General features: G+C 43.0%; 5 protein-coding genes across 5 annotated transcripts; 2 read left to right on the forward strand and 3 right to left on the reverse strand.

Moving 5' to 3' along the window:
* Positions 1–441: 441 nt before the first annotated feature.
* LOC135342204 (polyprenol reductase-like) lies at positions 442–1,848 on the reverse strand. Its single transcript, XM_064538896.1, has 3 exons — positions 1,617–1,848; positions 1,083–1,423; positions 442–928 (listed from the first exon to the last, which is right to left on the reverse strand). The coding sequence occupies exons 1-3, from the start codon at positions 1,799–1,801 to the stop codon at positions 522–524; spliced, it is 933 nt and encodes a 310-aa protein (XP_064394966.1). The 5' UTR covers positions 1,802–1,848; the 3' UTR covers positions 442–521.
* Positions 1,849–3,389: 1,541 nt separating this feature from the next.
* LOC135342177 (rab-like protein 6) lies at positions 3,390–8,848 on the reverse strand. Its single transcript, XM_064538854.1, has 13 exons — positions 8,643–8,848; positions 8,371–8,477; positions 7,902–7,929; positions 7,481–7,685; positions 7,159–7,222; positions 6,743–6,925; positions 6,277–6,380; positions 5,964–6,064; positions 5,614–5,769; positions 5,119–5,251; positions 4,283–4,925; positions 4,065–4,114; positions 3,390–3,702 (listed from the first exon to the last, which is right to left on the reverse strand). Exons 1-13 carry the CDS (start codon positions 8,776–8,778, stop codon positions 3,519–3,521), a joined length of 2,094 nt encoding a protein of 697 aa, XP_064394924.1. The 5' UTR covers positions 8,779–8,848; the 3' UTR covers positions 3,390–3,518.
* Positions 8,849–8,877: 29 nt separating this feature from the next.
* On the forward strand, positions 8,878–11,203 carry LOC135342176 (probable ATP-dependent RNA helicase DHX40). Its single transcript, XM_064538853.1, has one exon. It carries the CDS (start codon positions 8,922–8,924, stop codon positions 11,121–11,123), a length of 2,202 nt encoding a protein of 733 aa, XP_064394923.1. The 5' UTR covers positions 8,878–8,921; the 3' UTR covers positions 11,124–11,203.
* Positions 11,204–11,376: 173 nt separating this feature from the next.
* LOC135342187 (leucine-rich repeat-containing protein 24-like) lies at positions 11,377–14,672 on the forward strand. Its single transcript, XM_064538869.1, has 12 exons — positions 11,377–11,604; positions 11,649–11,783; positions 11,887–11,958; positions 12,041–12,115; positions 12,168–12,239; positions 12,293–12,367; positions 12,440–12,606; positions 12,750–13,022; positions 13,168–13,259; positions 13,801–13,912; positions 14,075–14,289; positions 14,449–14,672. The coding sequence occupies exons 1-12, from the start codon at positions 11,423–11,425 to the stop codon at positions 14,590–14,592; spliced, it is 1,614 nt and encodes a 537-aa protein (XP_064394939.1). The 5' UTR covers positions 11,377–11,422; the 3' UTR covers positions 14,593–14,672.
* Positions 14,673–15,133: 461 nt separating this feature from the next.
* LOC135342215 (STING ER exit protein-like) lies at positions 15,134–18,176 on the reverse strand. The gene is made up of 7 exons (XM_064538910.1): positions 17,999–18,176; positions 17,813–17,927; positions 17,720–17,761; positions 17,457–17,604; positions 16,874–16,966; positions 15,602–15,694; positions 15,134–15,392 (listed from the first exon to the last, which is right to left on the reverse strand). The coding sequence occupies exons 1-7, from the start codon at positions 18,117–18,119 to the stop codon at positions 15,327–15,329; spliced, it is 678 nt and encodes a 225-aa protein (XP_064394980.1). The 5' UTR covers positions 18,120–18,176; the 3' UTR covers positions 15,134–15,326.
* Between the last annotated feature and the right edge of the window lie 4 nt (positions 18,177–18,180).

Consider the following 18,180-nt stretch of genomic DNA (forward strand, 5'->3'; position numbering starts at 1 on the left):
TCCAATTTTAACAAAGGCTATTATTATAGGCTTGCGTTATTTTCTAGAATTCAACTGTTCGTTCACACACACACACGCACGCACGCACGCACACACACACACACACACACACACACACACACACACACATACGGCAGATTCTGTGTCTCAAGTGCTCGGCTTGTTTGGGGTCATTCAACTGGTCAGGTGATCAGTGCTCGTGTGGGCAGTGGGTCACGCCCTCCTTCCAGATACACAAGGCACGAATAGACAAAACCAGAACACTCACTAGGAGAAAAGTGGACAAAACTGTATAGCTAGCAAATTACTGAATTATTTCAATTAATTTTTCGATCATTTGAAGGTTTCTTTTGAACAGTAAATGATGTCATACTAATTCAATGTATCATGTACTGCATGTACAAATAATAGCATAAGAAGTGTGAATCACTGCAAATTCACTCGATCATTAATTTGATAGATTATTGATTGGAGAATATGAATGATACCATACAGTACTGCATGTACATAGCATAAATCAACTAATAAACAAATGGTATAATAATTTTTCTGCTGTTTGGATAGTCCTCGAACTTGTCTCTATACCACACGTGAGTCTGCTTGGCAGTGACAGTGAGTACACAGGTAGTGCACAGGAACACTAGCCACATCGGAGCCATTAGGTTAGTGACAGCTTGACACAGCGATAGGGCAAAGTACATCACCATCTCGGCAAAGAAATGAGGACTGGAGACGTATTGGAACCAATCTCCAGTGGGTAGTCCGTACTGTGGCTTGTTCTTGGCTGCTCTGAGTTGTGCAAGGATGACGTGACATCGGTACTGATGTGTGTAGGCCCAGAGGAACAGCAGAGTGGCTACAATGTGGTACCAGTGAAGACTGTCTTTAATCCGGCCAGCAAGGGTAGTGGCAGTAGACAAAGGTGAGTCTGCAATGTAACATTGATCAATGCCTGACATTAAAATAGAGACTCCTAAACAAGCATTAACAACCCGCACACAAGTCAACAATTACACAGTAGTACTTGTACATACCTTGATCAAGTATTAATTGTAAGTGTACTAGACTGAATATTACTGTACCTGAATTCAAATGCAGCAGTGCTGTTGGTCCCAAAGCGGTGTAGAAGTAGACTCCGAGTATGTAATGAACTGGTGCCATCTTGCTATCAGAGAACACACTCACAAACAAACACTCAAACAATCTACGAGACACTTGCAAGCAAACGAGTAGTAAAACCAGCCACACTTCCAAATGAGCTTGAGAGAAATAGTTGCATTTGGATGACACAAAGTTCCCAATGACGGTCTCGATTGCAGGGCCCAATAGCGGTAGTCGTGTGTGCAGTAGACAGTGGCTGGTATAGTAGAGGAATACAGAGTAGTTCCACACCACCCCCCACACGTAGAAGTGGGTGAACCACCTGCAGAGGGGAATAAAGACCTCCTTAGACTGGGACAATATATAATTTACAACAACTACAAGTCAGGACAGGGAGCAAATCATAATCCTGTACTTAGCTAGGTGTTACAAGCTAGACTTGAGCTAGCTAGAGGGTTCCCATTACTAGAGCTAGAGGTAGACCAATGGGTAGACTGATACATGCCCTCACTGACCTCTTGGGCACACTAGGGCTGATCCAGCTCCAGTCACTCTCACTCCTCAGCTTACCATACTCGTACACATCTCTGGTGAAACTTGGCAGATATTGTCTCCAATAGACAAGAGCATGAACTAGCAGTCCAGAACCAATCCACAGTAGCCAGGAGATGCCCACATACTGCATTAGCTGATCAGCCATTTAATAGCCTCCTTCACCAGGCCTCGAGGAAGAGCGGCCTGGAATCGAGGCTAATCAGCCATTTGCATCTGGCTGCACAAAAGAAATATAGGGGCGTTCCCAACCTTCTGGTTGTGCATAAACACACTTAAACTTGGCATCATTCATTCATCACAGTATCTCCATACAATACTGGGGCTTTTGCATCAATATATCCTTTCAGCAGTGATGAGTATCTTATCCATATATAATTATATCATGTGAATAATATCGTACCCTTTCGTCTTCTGTAAGGCTATCCTTCACCAACTGTGGGTAACTTGCACCATTCGGTGTTGCCATTTTCTGTCAAGTTATTATTATTATTATTATTACTTTTCAGTAGTGCTGAACAAAAATTAAAACTGAGTACGTTTGTATACAAATGTACACTGTATTGAGAGTAAGTAGCCCACTGCCAGTTGATCTTAGACTTCTTAAAAAAGTCCAGCTGGTTAACTATTGAGACAATTAGAGCATAGATAGGTTAGAGCAGGGACATTTGACATGGTGTGTACACAGGTTGTCTGGGTCAAAGTTTTTGATAAAGTTTTCCCAGAAGAACTTGGACAGGAGACTCTCTATTCGAATTCCACGATACGACATCTGAAGATCAATGCGTGGCATTGCGTTCCACAGACGCACTACTCTATTGAAGTAAAAGTGTCTTGCCTTATTACATCTTGTATAGTTGTGTGCCGGTCTGTGGTCACTGCCTAGTCTCGGCGATGTAGTGACGAAGCGAATGTGGTTTAGGATGTTGAAGTTGTCGGCTGTGGCTGTTTGAGGTTTTTAACCAGGAACAGTAAATCCATAAGCTCCATCCAGTGCATGAGGGGTATCATACCTAGTGTGGTTAGCCTCTGTTTATAACTGTAGGAGTTATCCCTGAGAATGTAGATCTAGTTCGTTGCTCTTCTCTGGATTCTCTCGAGCTTTGAAATATTTTTAAAAAGGAGTGGTCTCCAATATGTTAGGTGAGAGGGGACTAGGGCAAAATAAAGATTCTTTTTTGTTTGAGTATTGTTAGTTGTAATAGTCCTTCTAATAAGGTTTATAGCCCCATAGGCTTTTGAGCATATGGTTGAGTAGTGTTTAGACCAGTCCAGTGTGTTTGATACGAGTATTCCCAGATCCTTGTAATTGTCCGTGAAGTCTATTTCGATTCCGTCTATGTAGTATCTGCTGGTCTCATCCAGTACTGGCCCATAAAAACGCATAACTTTGCACTTGCTTCTGTTCATGCTTAGGTTCCATTTTTTGCACCAGTTTGTTACTTCATCAGATTGTAATTGGATACTATTTTCTTCTGAGGGTATAGTTTTTAGAAGTTTTTGTATCGTCCGCAAACAGGAATACTTTTGAGGAAGAATGACCCTTATTTAATTTCCTAATTTAATTTTTTAATGACCCTTATTTAATTCGAGGTTTTGCATGCAGCCATGCCTGGGGGCCGAGCTATAGGGGGAGGGGCTTGTATGCAGAGTAATATCATCAAGGGCGTATAGACACCTTTGATAAATATTGATAGATCTACACTTTTGTTGTTTCCCCGGCCAATCCTAGAAACTTTCCACACATTGCAAATGTTTTTGTGAACTCCAAATAAATAATTAAATAATTATTTAGCACATCAGAAAAGCAAGAACAGTGCGTTAATTTGTGAAAACACGATCAATATACAAAACTCTACACTTGTTTACAAAGCTTCATAATTCCTATCATCGTCCTTTTCAGTTCTGTGTCGATTCGAGGATTTGTGCTTGTGCTTTTTCTTGTGAGAAGATCTCTCCTTCTCCACTCCCTCTCTGGTCCTCCGAGGTTTGTGCGGCTTTTCTCTCTCTCTGTGCTCGTCTTCTCCAGAGCCAGACTCTTCACCAACCCTGCGTGACATGTGTGTGGGGGTGCAGGTGTAGCAGTGAGGTAGTGTCACCTCCTAAAGCTAATTGTAGCTAAGGCCACGGGTGTATTTAGACTGTATACATGTAGGTGCATGAATGTACAATAGTGCTATTCTGAATAATTATGTACATACTCAGTCTAATAATAATTATGGCAAAAAAAAGGCAAATGTCACAATTACTTGGAATTCCACACCGTATTTATACCAATACTAAATACTAAGCAATCACACATCTACATGTACAGTATGACATATTGCCCTTGTCTTCTTTTGCCGACAGTCCATACACGTATAGCAATAAGTCATTACACGCACATGTACGTTTCAATTAAGGAAACGTACTCAACAGCTTTGGCGGTGTGTGTGCTCCAACTGGATTCCAGTGGTCCATCCTATACATTGAATGAGAATACGAAACTGTTACAAAGATGTATAAGACAAGGGAAATAAAAAGAAGGCCTTCTGTGGTACAATGGTACTTTGATACATGAATGTATGCTCAGTAGAAATACAAAAGATAGATTAGATTGTCGCAAAAACAAATTACTCTGTATGCTCACCTTCCCAGTTGAGTCTGAGTTTAGCCAAGCATCGAGGGAGGAAATAGCAGTAAATGGGTCACCTGTCGATCCTTTCCCACCACCTACAGAAAGTACAGCCTCTGTCTCCTTAGACTCTCTCCTCTTCTTCGATTTTTTCTTCTTCTTAGAGTCCCTCCTTTCTCCAATGGCAGGTGACTCGGCCGCAGGGGGTGGAGCTTGGGATGGGGTGGGGGAAAATTCTAACATGAGCCCTCCTGACTTCTTCTTCGCTGGTTTTACAGTTGGTTCTACTGGTTGGATCTCGATCGGATCTTCGGCAGGCTTCATTTTCTTCTTCTTTTTTTCTTTTTTTTGTGGGACGTTAAATAGTTCGTCCAATGGGACATTGTTATTGAATACTTTCTTGTATTGAGTGGGTGGTTTGGTAAGTTGGTCTAGGTTGACATCCTCGTCCTCCACAACTCTCGGCTCATCACTCTCCTCTTCACTTTCTTCCTCACTCTCAGTGAGTACAATCTCTTTAGCCGATACGAGAGGCTTCTGCTGTTTCATCACCTCTGGTACGAGGGGGGCGCTCTTAATGGGAGGGGCTTCCTCCTCTGGGCTGGAAAGGTCGTCATCTATGGCCACTTGGGGATTACCCCCATCAACATCATCATCACTAGGGAGGAGAAAGTCATTAATCGCTGGCTATACATGTATGTATTATTGTCACTACTTCTCCTTCACTTTCGATCATTTCCTAGCTTACGCACACCTTGCTACACACTTCACACAAGCTTTACCACTTATCCCACACACCCTCCACACTCACCACACACCACCCTCTCCACTACACCCACACACTCACACACCTGTCCTCCTCACTGTCCTCTTCATCATTGCTCTCCTCAGAGTCTTCTAGGAATGACTCCACTTCCCCTCCCTCCGGCACAAAGTCATCAATCATCATTGTTGGCCGAGCCTTGACAGGTCTGGGAGACTCCGCTGGAAAGTGACAAAAATATAAGTACATTGGACGCACATGTAAATATAGTGAACAAGTAGTTACAAATACAACACATACATGTAGTGTACTGTACTAATTAGGACACGTAAACAGTGTTAGAAATTACTCACTGCCATCGGTCATTGACCAGACATATAATTAGAATGACCATGCATTCCTACAATGTATGTGTATATGACCAGGCACAAATTACATTTGACCATACAGTCAATAAAAATTACATCTAACACTGCTAAAGTTACTGTACAAGGTGGTCAACATGATTGACACAAACTAAATACATGTACAACACAGTTCACGTACAGTACCATATGTAATTTTTATAATGTATACAACATACAAGGCACTTCTTGGTTCTTTGCTGCCTCCTTTGTCCGTGAGCGGAACCCAGAGAAAAGTTTGGAAGACAGTGATCCCGAGCGTTGTTGCTCTGCAGCCACACCCACTGGAGTGGTTGGCTCCTCCTCGACCTTCTCACTAATGCTGCTCCGCAATCCTAAAGCATAAAGATGAAGAGTGGTAATAAACAATTCACGCTATAGGTAACATTTTACGGAGGATTGGTACATGTACATGTACAATGAGAAAACTACAGCAGAGGTAACAAACCACTCATGAGGTACATGTAGTAACTACGAACTGTGGAAGAGTTGCAGCAAACTAAACAACAGCTGGATCGTTATCACTTACGTGGGCTGTCATTTCCCCTAGAGGGGGTGGAGTCAGGTGTGAGGGGTGGTTCAGACTTCTTCTTACGGTCATCAACAATCTTCTGAATTTTCTCCAAGAACCTGCATTGTGCAAAAGCAACAATACCAGTGTAAACAACTAAGCAGTATTATGAGATCGCTGCTAGTGCAGCGTACTGTACACGCTAACATGTAGTATTGCCAATGCTTGCTAAAAAAATAATGTACACAGGGGTAGCCTAGCTAGTACATGGACACGAACATGAATACTCTTTCGTGCTTGAGAATGTTGCTACACAGTAAATGATGCTCACATGTCATAGTTCTGGTCGTCACTCTTGCTAGCACTGTCTAGCTCCTCTTTGGCTGCCAGTGTCTGCTCTCTGTTCCCCTGGAGCTGCTGTAAGAGGGTCTCTTGCTACAAAAGGAGAGACGGGATAGAAGTTTATTGGTGACAAAATGGTAGGAGCTCTAACGGTGTTACCCTTAGGCAAATACACTTACACTAATGAATTACACACGTAGTAAATATTTGAGAGGCAAAGCGGTACTGGGAGTTGGTGTGCATGATGAGGAAGTTAGGTCAACATTACATGGGAACCCTAAGCAAGTCGACAGCAAATTTAATCCAACCCCAGAAACACATGTTCACCCACAACAAGCCTAATTGTTTATGTGTAACCTAGGGAAGCAATTACAATTACACACAAGGCAAAATTCCCACCCCTAAAAAGTACACCCAGAATGAGCAGCCATGTGTAGTGCTTCCAGTTTCCCCACCTGAAGCTGAAGGAAGGGCACACTGAGGAACTTGTGCAAGTGAGTGAGTCCAAACCCATTCTTCATGGAGCCCTCAGCGTACCTCACGGGAGCAGCACCGTCCGGACGATCCAAGCCCTGGATAAGCATCATTGCCTCGTCACGTGACACCACTCGATGTTCCTCCATGTCTCGGAAGTTGCCCTGGACAAGAGTGAGATGCATCAATTACTATTTGATTCAAAACATTGTGTGCAAAAATTGTTCTTGTATGTTTACGCAGTGAAGACAGCTAGGTCTACAGGCCAACAAGATTGTGTCTACAAATTGTCTTATTATGTTCAAAGGAATTGGAGCCGTGATCACATACACATACACATGTACTACAACATGCATGTGTAGCTGACTATCATGCTGTAGTGTACTCTCTCTCTCACCACTATGATGATGGGGATGTGGAGAGGAACTTTGGGAACCTCCTTCTCAATGTATTTCCACGTCCTGAAAACAACACAAAACATACACTGTGTCCACGTATAAGAGCATTTATATTTGAGGTCAAGACTCGAGTAAAAGATATGAGCTGAACACAGTGAGTACAAGAATTACTACTAAGTAGACTAGCAATACAGCAATACACTGCACATTGTACATTTCAATAAAAAACCAATGCTGTACATGTACATGTGAGTACCACGCTCCTCCCAGTTTCCCCAACTGGGAACACAAAATTATATAATGTAGCTCCTCTCCTCTCACCATTGCTTGGTCATGTCATAAGTAAACACTACGCCATGTGCCCCCTTGTACACGTCCAGGAACTCAGCGTCCAATGGCATATTGGCGGGATCCTGGTCAGAGGACGGCTCGTTGAACATCTTGAGGAGAGACTTGCCACCCTTCTTCTGAGAGCGACCCTTGTCCACTATGTCCCACACCTCCACCTTTACAGTGTCGTTTGTAACTGAGGGGGGGGTAATAAAGATACGGGGAAGGTTTTATTTTCAACAACTTCAACTCCCTGTGTTCAGTGAGGCTATTTTAAGCCACCCTACATGCATACAACAGTTGTCCTAATTAATGTACATTCTTTTAACAATGAGCTACAAATGAGAGCTACATGTATACTTACAAAGATAAAGTGAGTACGTGGCTCGGGATGTACATGGAAGGAACTCACCTTTGTAGCTCCATAGAATGCTGGTCACCTAATCAGAAACAAGAATAACAGCTGTCTCAAACACACACTAACGTTTACATTCACTACAGCCATGCATTGCAGTTGCATATACTGAGTACATGCTGTAAGTGCATTTATTTGAGGGAGTTATCAAGAACGAGCAAATGCTTTTACAGCTTAACGCTAGCCTACACGTGTATGTGAATAAATGAATGATTCTGAATTGTGAAAGACGTATTGAGCAACTCATAATGGTACTATTATCCACCAACAATACAGAAACTTGCGTTATATACTTATTCTAAAAGAGGCCCCTTCTAATAATGCACCACCTGGAGATTTCTCCCATAAGGCACCATATAAATTCATTGGCTATTTCTTGTTTTGCACACATGTACACTAGTCTCGAAAACGTAATTATTAAAAAGCGGCACCTTATTTAGAAGAAGTATGGTAATTACGGACTCACCTGAATCTCATTGGTTGGAATATAAGCCTCAGTAAACTGTTTCCCTTGCATGCGGTGGAAGAGACAGGTTTTGCCAGTGTTTCTGTCCCCACGAATCAAGATCTTGACTGAGGAACGTTAAAGTAATCATAATTATGCATGCCAATCTAGTACACCCTCCTCTAGCTCTGTGTAGTACAATGTACTTGTACCTATATACCAGACATGTGCTCCTGTACTGTACCAATCACACTCACTTGAATTCAGGTTTTTTATGATACTAGTGGACTCACTGTTGAACTGGATTCCTTTGGAAAACTTTTTCTGCAAGCTCTCATCCATAGACTGGATGCCTGCAGGTGTGGGGACACCTTGTAGCCTGCCTTGCTCGGCACCCATGCTCCTTCTCTTGCGGAAGAGGAAGCTCATAACAGCAGTGTACCTTGTATAAATAGCCCCAGTTTCAGGTTTCAGCTCGGGTTTCAGTACAGAAAAAATTGTCATGTGACGGGGATCAAGTCCAGCCACGCCCCATTGGAGGCTATAATTACCTCGAGACGATTATTACAAAGATGGCTACCAAGATTAAGGATCACTTGTCATCAAGAAAGCTACCCATCCAAGACTACCGTGATGAACTCATCAAGGCGGTGGAGAAGAGTCAATGTGTGGTGATTACAGGGGAAACAGGCTGTGGTAAAACAACACAACTTCCACAGTATTTGAAAGAGGCTGGTTTGGCTCGACATGGCATAATCGGGGTGACACAACCAAGACGTGTGGCCGCTATTTCTGTTGCTCATCGTGTTGCAGAGGAAGTAGGATCTCGAGTTGGAATGTCTGTAGGCTACAAGGTTCGATTCGATGACATGACTGACTCGTCTAGAACGATAATCAAATACATGACGGATGGTTGTTTGCTCCGAGAGTTTCTGGATGATCAGGAGTTGTCGCTGTACAGTGTGGTTGTCTTGGATGAAGCTCACGAGCGAAGCTTAGCGACGGACATTCTGTTTGGTTTAGTCAAGAAACTGTTACAAATGCCATTCTCTGAGATGAAGAAGAGGAAGGATGCTCTCAAGGTGGTCGTCATGTCTGCTACCCTCGATGTGACCAAGTTTTCTCAGTTTTTTGATTCCTGCCCAGTTTTTACAATCCCTGGGAGAGTGTTCCCTGTTGACGTTCGCTATTGCTGCTCTGATGATAGTTTTGACACCAAGAGACTCACCTACCTGTCTCAAATGACACGTACTGTGATGAGTATCCACCTGGAGCAGCCTGAAGGAGACATCCTCGTGTTTCTGACTGGACAATCGGAGATCGAGAACATTTGTAATCGGCTGTTCAAAGCTGCTGAGGCTGTTGACTACAATCATGATGTTGAGTGCAAGGATGTGAGGGGTGTACTGATATTGCCTCTGTATGGTGCTCTTCCCAGTGAACAACAGCAGAGAGTGTTCAAGCGTGTCGAACCTGGGATTCGGAGAGTCATAGTTGCCACTAACATTGCAGCTACCTCATTGACGATTGACGGAGTTGTGTATGTTGTCGATTCTGGATTTGTGAAACAGCTTGCGTATAACCCCCGTACTGGACTGGACAGTCTAGATATAGTGCCGGTAGCCAAATCTGAGGCCATCCAGCGATGTGGTCGAGCTGGGAGAACTAAACCGGGGCATTGTTATCGCCTCTTCAGTCGCAAGTTTTACGATAGTTTGGAGGAGACAACTGTCCCTGAGATACAGCGATCGAGTCTCACGAGTGTTGTGTTGGACCTAAAGTGTATGGGCATACCGAATGTCGTTGAGTTCAGTTACCTTGATCCACCAGAGGAGAAGATGTTACTGGAAGCCTTACGTCAACTCTACTACTTTCAAGCTATCGATGAGAATGGTGTTGTTACTGAGTTAGGACATAGACTAGTAGAATTCCCACTCCAGCCCAGTTTAGCACGAGCGCTAATTCGATCAAAGCAACTCGCTTGTGAAGATGCAATACTTCCAATTGTGTCCATGCTGTCAGTTGAGAGTATCTTCGTTCGACCTTCAAACAAGAAAGAGGCTGAGCGTGCAATGAAAGTTCATAAAGAGCTGGCAGAGGCTGCTGGGGGAACGAGCGACTTTGCAACACTTTTGGCAATCTACAAGATGGCAACTGACAGTGGTAATCTTCGAGAATGGTGCAAGGAACACTGCGTTCACATGAGAGGAATTAAAACCGCACGGAGTATTTGTGACCAGCTCGATTCCATTCTAACCAGGCAAAAAGTGAACATCGACAAAGATCTCACCATACCTTTAGGACAGAGAGCGAGACAAGCCTTGTGCTACGGCCTCTTCTGCAATACAGCTCGTGTGTCCGGCAATCGACGAAGCTTTCGAACCATGGATGGACATTGCACCTCTGCTTACATCCACCCTGGCTCCTCCCTGTTTGGCTCAGAAGAATCACTTGACTGGATTGTCTATTTCGAACTTGTGGAGACCACAAAGACATACATGAGAACAATTTGCCCGATACGCTACCAGTGGGTTCAAGACCTTCTCCCTCAGCTGCACAACATTGATGTGTACCGATTGAGCGACTGTGAGAAGAAAAGGGAAAGAAAAGATAGCGATGGTGGGGATGCTCAAGCTCCACCAACGAAAAGACGTTTGTCCGAGGCGGCAGGGGATGCATCACAAGATGGAGACAAGAAACGAGAAGAACTGAAACAAAGAGCAGCTTCTGCCAAAGAAAGATATCTAGCGAGAAAGACTGCACAGACTTACTGAAACTGTATATTGATTACTTATAATTATACCACTATGTATGTGTGCACAACATTTACATACATGTTCATGATAACTGCTAATTAATATTTGTAAATGATCGTGATGTTTGATGATGAGATGCTTGCGGCGATAAAATCTTTTAGCCTCGATTCCAGGCCGGCCTTTCTCTTCGCGGCCTGGAATCGAGGCTATACATCTTTGTGGGAGCATAAATGGTGGGAGGCTGAGCACAATGTGATAACGAGCCCCGCCCCCCAGATACACAAAAACAAAAACAAACGGAGCAGCTAGCAGTCAAGATGCAGGCTCTACTGGGACTAGTTTTGCTACTGTCCTTGCTAAGATCACTGGAGGCACAATGTCCTGATGTGTGTGCATGTACGGGCCTCACACGCACAGTGGACTGCCGACCAGAAATCGCTGGCATTGGCTTCCAGTTCACCAGTATCCCTGACGGTGGTCCTCCCAACACTAGAATTTTGTAAGTTAAAAACACCTCTTAGTAATCTCTCATTGTGTTTGCAGGATAATGAGTGGAAATGCGATCTCCTCCCTGCCCCCTGATAACTTCACGGCCTACCCAGACCTGGTTACCCTGGATCTCAGTGATAACCTACTGCCTGATGTTCCTATTCTGGATATACCACAACTTACTAGCCTGTACGTGAAAAAGCTAAAGCATTACCTGTATAGTTTTGTGGTTTGGTCAATAGTGATCCTTTACCATTGTACACATGCATATGACGACAATGTAACTCTGCAGTACGCTGGATGGTAATCCCTTTGTGAGTCTTCGTGATGATGCGTTTACTGACCTCACATCATTGGAGAACTTGTACGTTACTCTTTGATCACTTTAAGTATGGCGTATAAAAATAGAGGTAACTAAGCATTTCATGAATTAACATTATCCACAGGTACATTCGACGCACACCGCTCACCACTCTCAATGCTACAACATTTAATGGAGCAGCAGCTACACTGGAAAACCTGTAAGTCTTTTGCTGATGCCGTTCGCTGATGTCAATATAAATTACGTTTCAGCTTCCTGGATGAAAATCCCTTCACAGAACTGCCACCTGACCTTCTCACATTCATTTCTCAGTTACAAATGCTGTAAGTCATCTACTTAATTTTATCTACATGCATTAAATCATTAACTATTACAGATCTCTGACTAACACTCCTCTTCAAACTCTCCCTGATGGACTATTTGATCCTCTGGATCCACTAACTGCACAAGTGTAAGCAATGCACACAACGTATTTCTCTATACAAATATATGTTTGTATGATCACTGTATCTTACGTTCGTAGGGACCTTTTGAATAATCCCTGGTCATGTGATTGCAATCTAGCCTGGTTCAGTACTTACCTGACTGGTAACAACATACTGGTTGATGACACCAACACAGTATGCCTCTGGCCACCTGCTCATCGTAACCAGCCCATCAGTGCTGTCGCTTCTACTGAGTTCACTTGCTGTAAGTATAAGAACTGGCTCTGTTGGTTTTTACTAAATGCCTGCTTGCAAATTTATAGTTAATTACCGTTATTTCTAGAACAGTACAATAATAATGCTTATTGATTGTTGACCAGTTTCGATGTTCCACTTATATTCTCTCAGATGCATCAGTCATTACCCAATCACCTCAAAACGAGACCATATTCTCCAACCTGACTCTGACAATTAGTTGCATTATTGACGGTGCTCCTTTCCCTGAAGTGGTGTGGATGAAGGATACTGTACTATTTAATTTATCAAGTCGAGTGCATCTTGAAAACACGTACAGTGCTTCATTGTTCTTTGAGAGCCTGGAGCTCTCTGACTCTGGTGTCTATCAGTGCTCCATTGAGAATGGTGCAGACATGAGCAGTGAGGGAGAGATCACTGTACTAGGTATGGCGATATCGATACTTAACAACCGTTATTATAAACACAATTAAGTTACTGAATTTTATTATGTGCTTCCTCGACCTGGTCATTCTTATAATTATACATAATCAGGATGCACTCTTGATACAAAGCATCTCTCTTTTTTCAGAGCACACTTGTTTTGATGGTCATCTCTCTAGTGATCACGAGACTGATGTGGACTGTGGAGGGGAGTTCTGTGAACCCTGCAACATTAGTCAAGTAAGTTCGATGATGTATGTGCTGTGCAATATAGAAGCATATGACCACTTATCAGTCTGATATTATTCACGTCCCATCCCATTACTTCGAATATAAATTATAGATGGACACAACATCTAGAACACACATTGCGGTCCACTTGACCATGTATCCCAATTGTGGGTTCCAAACAAAAATGTTATGCATAGAAGAAGTACAGTAATGACTTGTACTGTGCATGGTGTATGTTGTTTTGCCCATGGCTAATTTGCCATAACAAGCAGGTAATGTACACTGACTTACTATAGCTATCACTCTACACACACGCACACACGCACACACGCACATACGCACGCACACACACACGCACGCACACACACACACACACACACACACACACACACACACACACACACACACACACGCATGCACACACACACACATGCACACACACACACTATATAGTTTATACACACACACACACATTCAACCCAGTTAGCCTTGTATATGTGCTTACCATAACCCCCCTCCCTTCTAAATACCCACCTATACACCCACTCAGGGTTGTCTCCTTGACAGCGACTGTGTTGGAGAGCTGGTGTGTCTCTTCTCTCATCAACTACCCTCCTCACTCTCTTACATCAGCCAATCAGATCCACTGGCCTTCACGTGCGGTGAGCATATAGTATACGGACACTTGACATTTCCATATTAAGTAGGACAGGCCTAGGTGAATCAAGATATACATCCTAACCTTAACCAATCGCAAGAAGTGTAACATTTTAATTACTGAGGATGATGTTGTATTATAGCTCAATTATATCTCTGACATGCAGCTGACCCATCTGTGCCCCCCACACTGTTCGAGACAATTCTTCAAACTGAGCTACCTGTAGACATTTATGCCAGCAATGTATCGGGACTACAGTCTGAGAGTGACCTACAAAGCACAATGCAACGACTCATAGCGACTCAGCTGGACGTCTCCGAAGCCACTATTAGGAATATACGGCTGTCTACAGTGGGGAAGACTTTGCGGCCACTAGTGCAGGTAAATCGATCATTCATGTACATCTGTGATGAAGTACGTGCCTAAGACTGTTGGTTGTGTTATGATAAAAAGGCATATTCATACATTGCGTTGAAATGTCTGATATAATAATGAATATCCAAGGATGGAAAATTAGCTGGATTTATTACTGATTTGCAGGTGTGGTTTGAGCTACCCAAGACTAGGACAGGAGTGCTGGCTCGCAGTCGAGTAGTGGAGCAGGTCGATCGTGGTGACCTCAGAGCCACCGTCAGAATCGTTGATGAAGGGGAAATATTATGTCGGGTTAGATTGAATATTTAGTTGGAGACACTGACTCACATGCATTACTTACTATTCTTCACTTCATTATTTTTAATTTGTATGCACCCCTTCCTTGCCAATGCTATATAGATGTAATTATTTTACCCGAAAAGCGTAATTTTGTACACATGCATGCATGATTTAGTCTGGGGGCCAGACGTAATATCTCGAGGGCAAGTATAAATTTTTACATAATAATTATGATTCGTAACAGGAAGCACGAGCTTTGCGGTTTATCAACATTCTGCAGACAACCATAAAAATTATCCAACACAATATGAGACCTATAAATACCCGAGCTGTCGTACAGGTTGTCAGAGTTTTGGATGGAAGCTTGCTTTAGGGGTGCACATAGGGGGTTACCCCAGTAACCCACCCTTGGGAAGGTCTGAGACAAGGGCCCTAACTACCCTAGCAGGGTGCCCCAGTAACTAGGGGGTGTGCCATCAGAAACAGTGCTTGAGCATAGCAAGACCTATAAGGTCTGACAGAAGACCCTGTGGGTGAATTCCTTCAGGTGATGTCTGCTGTGACCTCATGGTTGAAAGGGCACATGGCCAGCAATGGAGTCCAATAAGCAAGGTGTTACCATGGTATCACAACTCAATTCAGACTACTCTCCGTCCAAAACTTACTTTTTGGCTAAAATTAATACATGATTATTATAAGTGAGAGTCATAATTATGAGTACACAAATTGAAGGTAGTATAATTATATTAAATTTGTTCTTTGTTCTATGTGATTTTATCAATGAGAGTTCCTTTCTGCTTCTTTGACCGAATATGCTGCTCAATTGCTCTCTGCAAAAGAAACACAGTCCATTAATTCAATTCATATATATATATTTGGACTGAAAATGTAGCTGTACACTTACACTGTAAACTGCCTCAAGTGCTAGGAACGGATTTCATGTACGATTAGGATAAAGGTGGTTACTAATTGCAGGGTCCCTCCCGATAATTTCACTTCACACATTAATTGTAATTATACTTATACGTTGAGATTGTACCTGCTCTGCATATCTCTTTCTTCCTTCGTCAGTGAACAGGACTTGCTTATGCACCAGCCCGGCATTGCTTTCATACGAGCTAGCAATTTCACGCTGCAAGTGTGTGAATGCAATACCATCAATTGACTATACGTACATGTAGCTATGTACACGAAGCATTGGAGATCCACATACTTGTACTTGAGTAAAGACTCAATGCTATGAGCACTCACATGTATACCTAGTGAAGCTACCTATGATTGTGTATGGGTGTGCTCAGACTACAGGTGTACTGGACACACTATTAGAAGATGCAATACACACAGCTTCAATCTAAGTCCCTATTATGTCTCACTGCTAAGGGTACCGCCTATGCGCCGTTATAAATTTGAGCTGTTTGATTGCCAGCACTAATGTATAAGATACATACTAGAAGGGTTACTTAAAAGGAGATAGTTTTTGGGCCCACGTATGAGGAACACGTGGGAAAAATTGATGCTATCCACTTGATGAGGATTCTAGGCCTACCCTAACTAAAGGCACTCAACAAGTGGGCCTAATCTATGCATACTCTAGGTCTACCCTAGGCCCAATCTATGCATACTCTAGATCTACCCATAGATAGAGTAGAGAGGGATTGGAAACGGAAGTACCCTCGAAGTACCATCCGTGTATCTCCGCGGTTTTAATCGAGGGCTAAACATGAATAATTCATGAGAATTGTTTTGCTCTCTGTAAGAAGTCCACGAGCAGTTCTGCTGCTAAACATCAACTTTCTCTAATACTTGAGGCCATTTGGGACACAGGACACTATTTAGTTACACAGTCTTAGCTATATCAAAGGTACTATAGGAACACAAGCATGAAAAAGCGCTCTGTGTACCTCTAGCTACTTCACGACAATCGAGATTATATTTTCTTCGTTCCCAATTGATACCTACTATCAGGGGGCATGTGATTCAGTAATGGGGGTAGCTCTGAGATGTATGCTTTGGACACAATAAGTTTCCCGGGCTTTTGCGGGAGTTATGAAGAGATACACGGATGGTCCCAGAGCCACTACGTAGACTTCATTGTAAAACATCACGTGAATCACTTCCGTTTCCAATCCCTCTCTACTCTATCTATGGTCTACCCTAGGCCCAATCTATGCATACTCTAGGTCTACCCAGGCTCACCCCATGCGTATCCTAGAGTATACATCAATAGGCATACTGCGGAACATATGCCATTGTATGCCATACTCCCTGATGTTGTGCAATCGCTAAGGAGGCTACAGGCAGCACCACTTACCGCCTCAATTTCATCCTCCTCTTCGTCCACAGTGGACACAGTGACAGTGCTGTACTTGCCCGCATCGTGAGTGTGTCTTGTCATCATCACACGCTGTACAGTGAGGGAGAGAAACTTAATACTGTACAGTGGGTATATATGCGCAGGGTATGTGGTTGCTAGACACAAATAAAAACACCACTTAGATCTAGTTTACTACATAAAAAACTGGCGAGTTTGTGTGTTGAATTATGAATCCTCAATCTCACAGGTAAAACAGAACTAGCCATGCATAGTCACATCTATGTCTTGTGCATTATGAAGGACACCCTCCATTATATACATGTAAATCATGCACAATCTCATGCACTACTATAATCATAATTTACTGAGGATTGAAAAGAGCCATCACTTCGAAAACTCTAGCAGTTATGTTGCCCCTACACAGTACAAGAGTGCTGGCCATTCGTACATGTTCGATACACAAGAATGCTCCAGTAATTTGTATTAGTGTACTGAACAAGGTACTCTGAGGGCAAGGCCTACTATTGGAGGTATTGTCACTAGGGGACGCCCACTCATTCTCCCTGTGCATATACGTTACCTTCTTCCTAAGGATGGCTGCCGCATCCAACTCCTTTGGTTTCTCTGCGGTGATTGGTTTCTCACCAGATTGCACCAGCACATCAGGGAAAATGAATGTCACCTTCTCATCAGTGTTCACATGGCGATAGTAGAGCTGTAGACTACACCTGGAGGCCAGACAGGATTTAGAAGATAAGTGTTAGATTGAACACACAGCGAGTCTTATTGCATGTTATGGTATGCACAACGTAGATCCAATATGAATCATTGACAAGTACTTACTTCTTGCATTTATGCCGATATTGCCGCTCAATACCACCCTCCCTGAGGTGAAGAAAATGTTAATTACATAATCCCATAATCATGTATCCGAACCTTTTCAAGTATGTGACACCCGAAGGAGTGCAGTAGACTCGGTTGGCATTCTTACTGACATCGACAACTCTAGCACCATCCTTCTTCCTCAGTGGAAGCTTGTCTAGCGTGGAGTCTGCACAAGATAATCAGGAATAGTGGCTACATTCTAAAAAGAGCACACCAAAACAAAAGCCTGTTTCTTACCTATAATCAATGCTAGGTGTCCACACACACAGTTGTAGACATATAGTGGAGCGTCTCCCTTGTACTCTTCCTTATCTTTGGTGTCTGTGACCACGATACTTCGAGAGATAACCTTGGGCATTTTCTCTTTTTCTAGAATCCTTTTGCTATTAATTAGGTAATTGGTTGCCTTATAGGGGATT

This window comes from Halichondria panicea, chromosome 10 (genome assembly GCF_963675165.1).
Source record: "Halichondria panicea chromosome 10, odHalPani1.1, whole genome shotgun sequence".
NCBI lineage: Eukaryota > Metazoa > Porifera > Demospongiae > Suberitida > Halichondriidae > Halichondria > Halichondria panicea.

Coding starts and splice junctions, on each gene's coding strand:
- LOC135342204 (XM_064538896.1), bottom strand. CDS start 1,801: ATGGCTGATCAGCTAATGCAGTATGTGGGCATCTCCTGGCTACTGTGG. Junction 1,424..1,616: donor AGCCCTAGTGTGCCCAAGAG/GTCAGTGAGGGC, acceptor TCCCCTCTGCAG/GTGGTTCACCCACTTCTACG. Junction 929..1,082: donor ACTGCTGCATTTGAATTCAG/GTACAGTAATAT, acceptor GTTACATTGCAG/ACTCACCTTTGTCTACTGCC.
- LOC135342177 (XM_064538854.1), bottom strand. CDS start 8,778: ATGAGCTTCCTCTTCCGCAAGAGAAGGAGCATGGGTGCCGAGCAAGGC. Junction 7,686..7,901: donor CATTCTATGGAGCTACAAAG/GTGAGTTCCTTC, acceptor CCCCCCCCTCAG/TTACAAACGACACTGTAAAG. Junction 4,926..5,118: donor GAGGACAGTGAGGAGGACAG/GTGTGTGAGTGT, acceptor TCTCCTCCCTAG/TGATGATGATGTTGATGGGG.
- LOC135342176 (XM_064538853.1), top strand. CDS start 8,922: ATGGCTACCAAGATTAAGGATCACTTGTCATCAAGAAAGCTACCCATC.
- LOC135342187 (XM_064538869.1), top strand. CDS start 11,423: ATGCAGGCTCTACTGGGACTAGTTTTGCTACTGTCCTTGCTAAGATCA. Junction 11,605..11,648: donor CCTCCCAACACTAGAATTTT/GTAAGTTAAAAA, acceptor TTGTGTTTGCAG/GATAATGAGTGGAAATGCGA. Junction 13,913..14,074: donor TCCACTGGCCTTCACGTGCG/GTGAGCATATAG, acceptor TCTGACATGCAG/CTGACCCATCTGTGCCCCCC.
- LOC135342215 (XM_064538910.1), bottom strand. CDS start 18,119: ATGCCCAAGGTTATCTCTCGAAGTATCGTGGTCACAGACACCAAAGAT. Junction 17,928..17,998: donor ACACCTAGCATTGATTATAG/GTAAGAAACAGG, acceptor TATCTTGTGCAG/ACTCCACGCTAGACAAGCTT. Junction 17,605..17,719: donor TATCGGCATAAATGCAAGAA/GTAAGTACTTGT, acceptor TCTGGCCTCCAG/GTGTAGTCTACAGCTCTACT.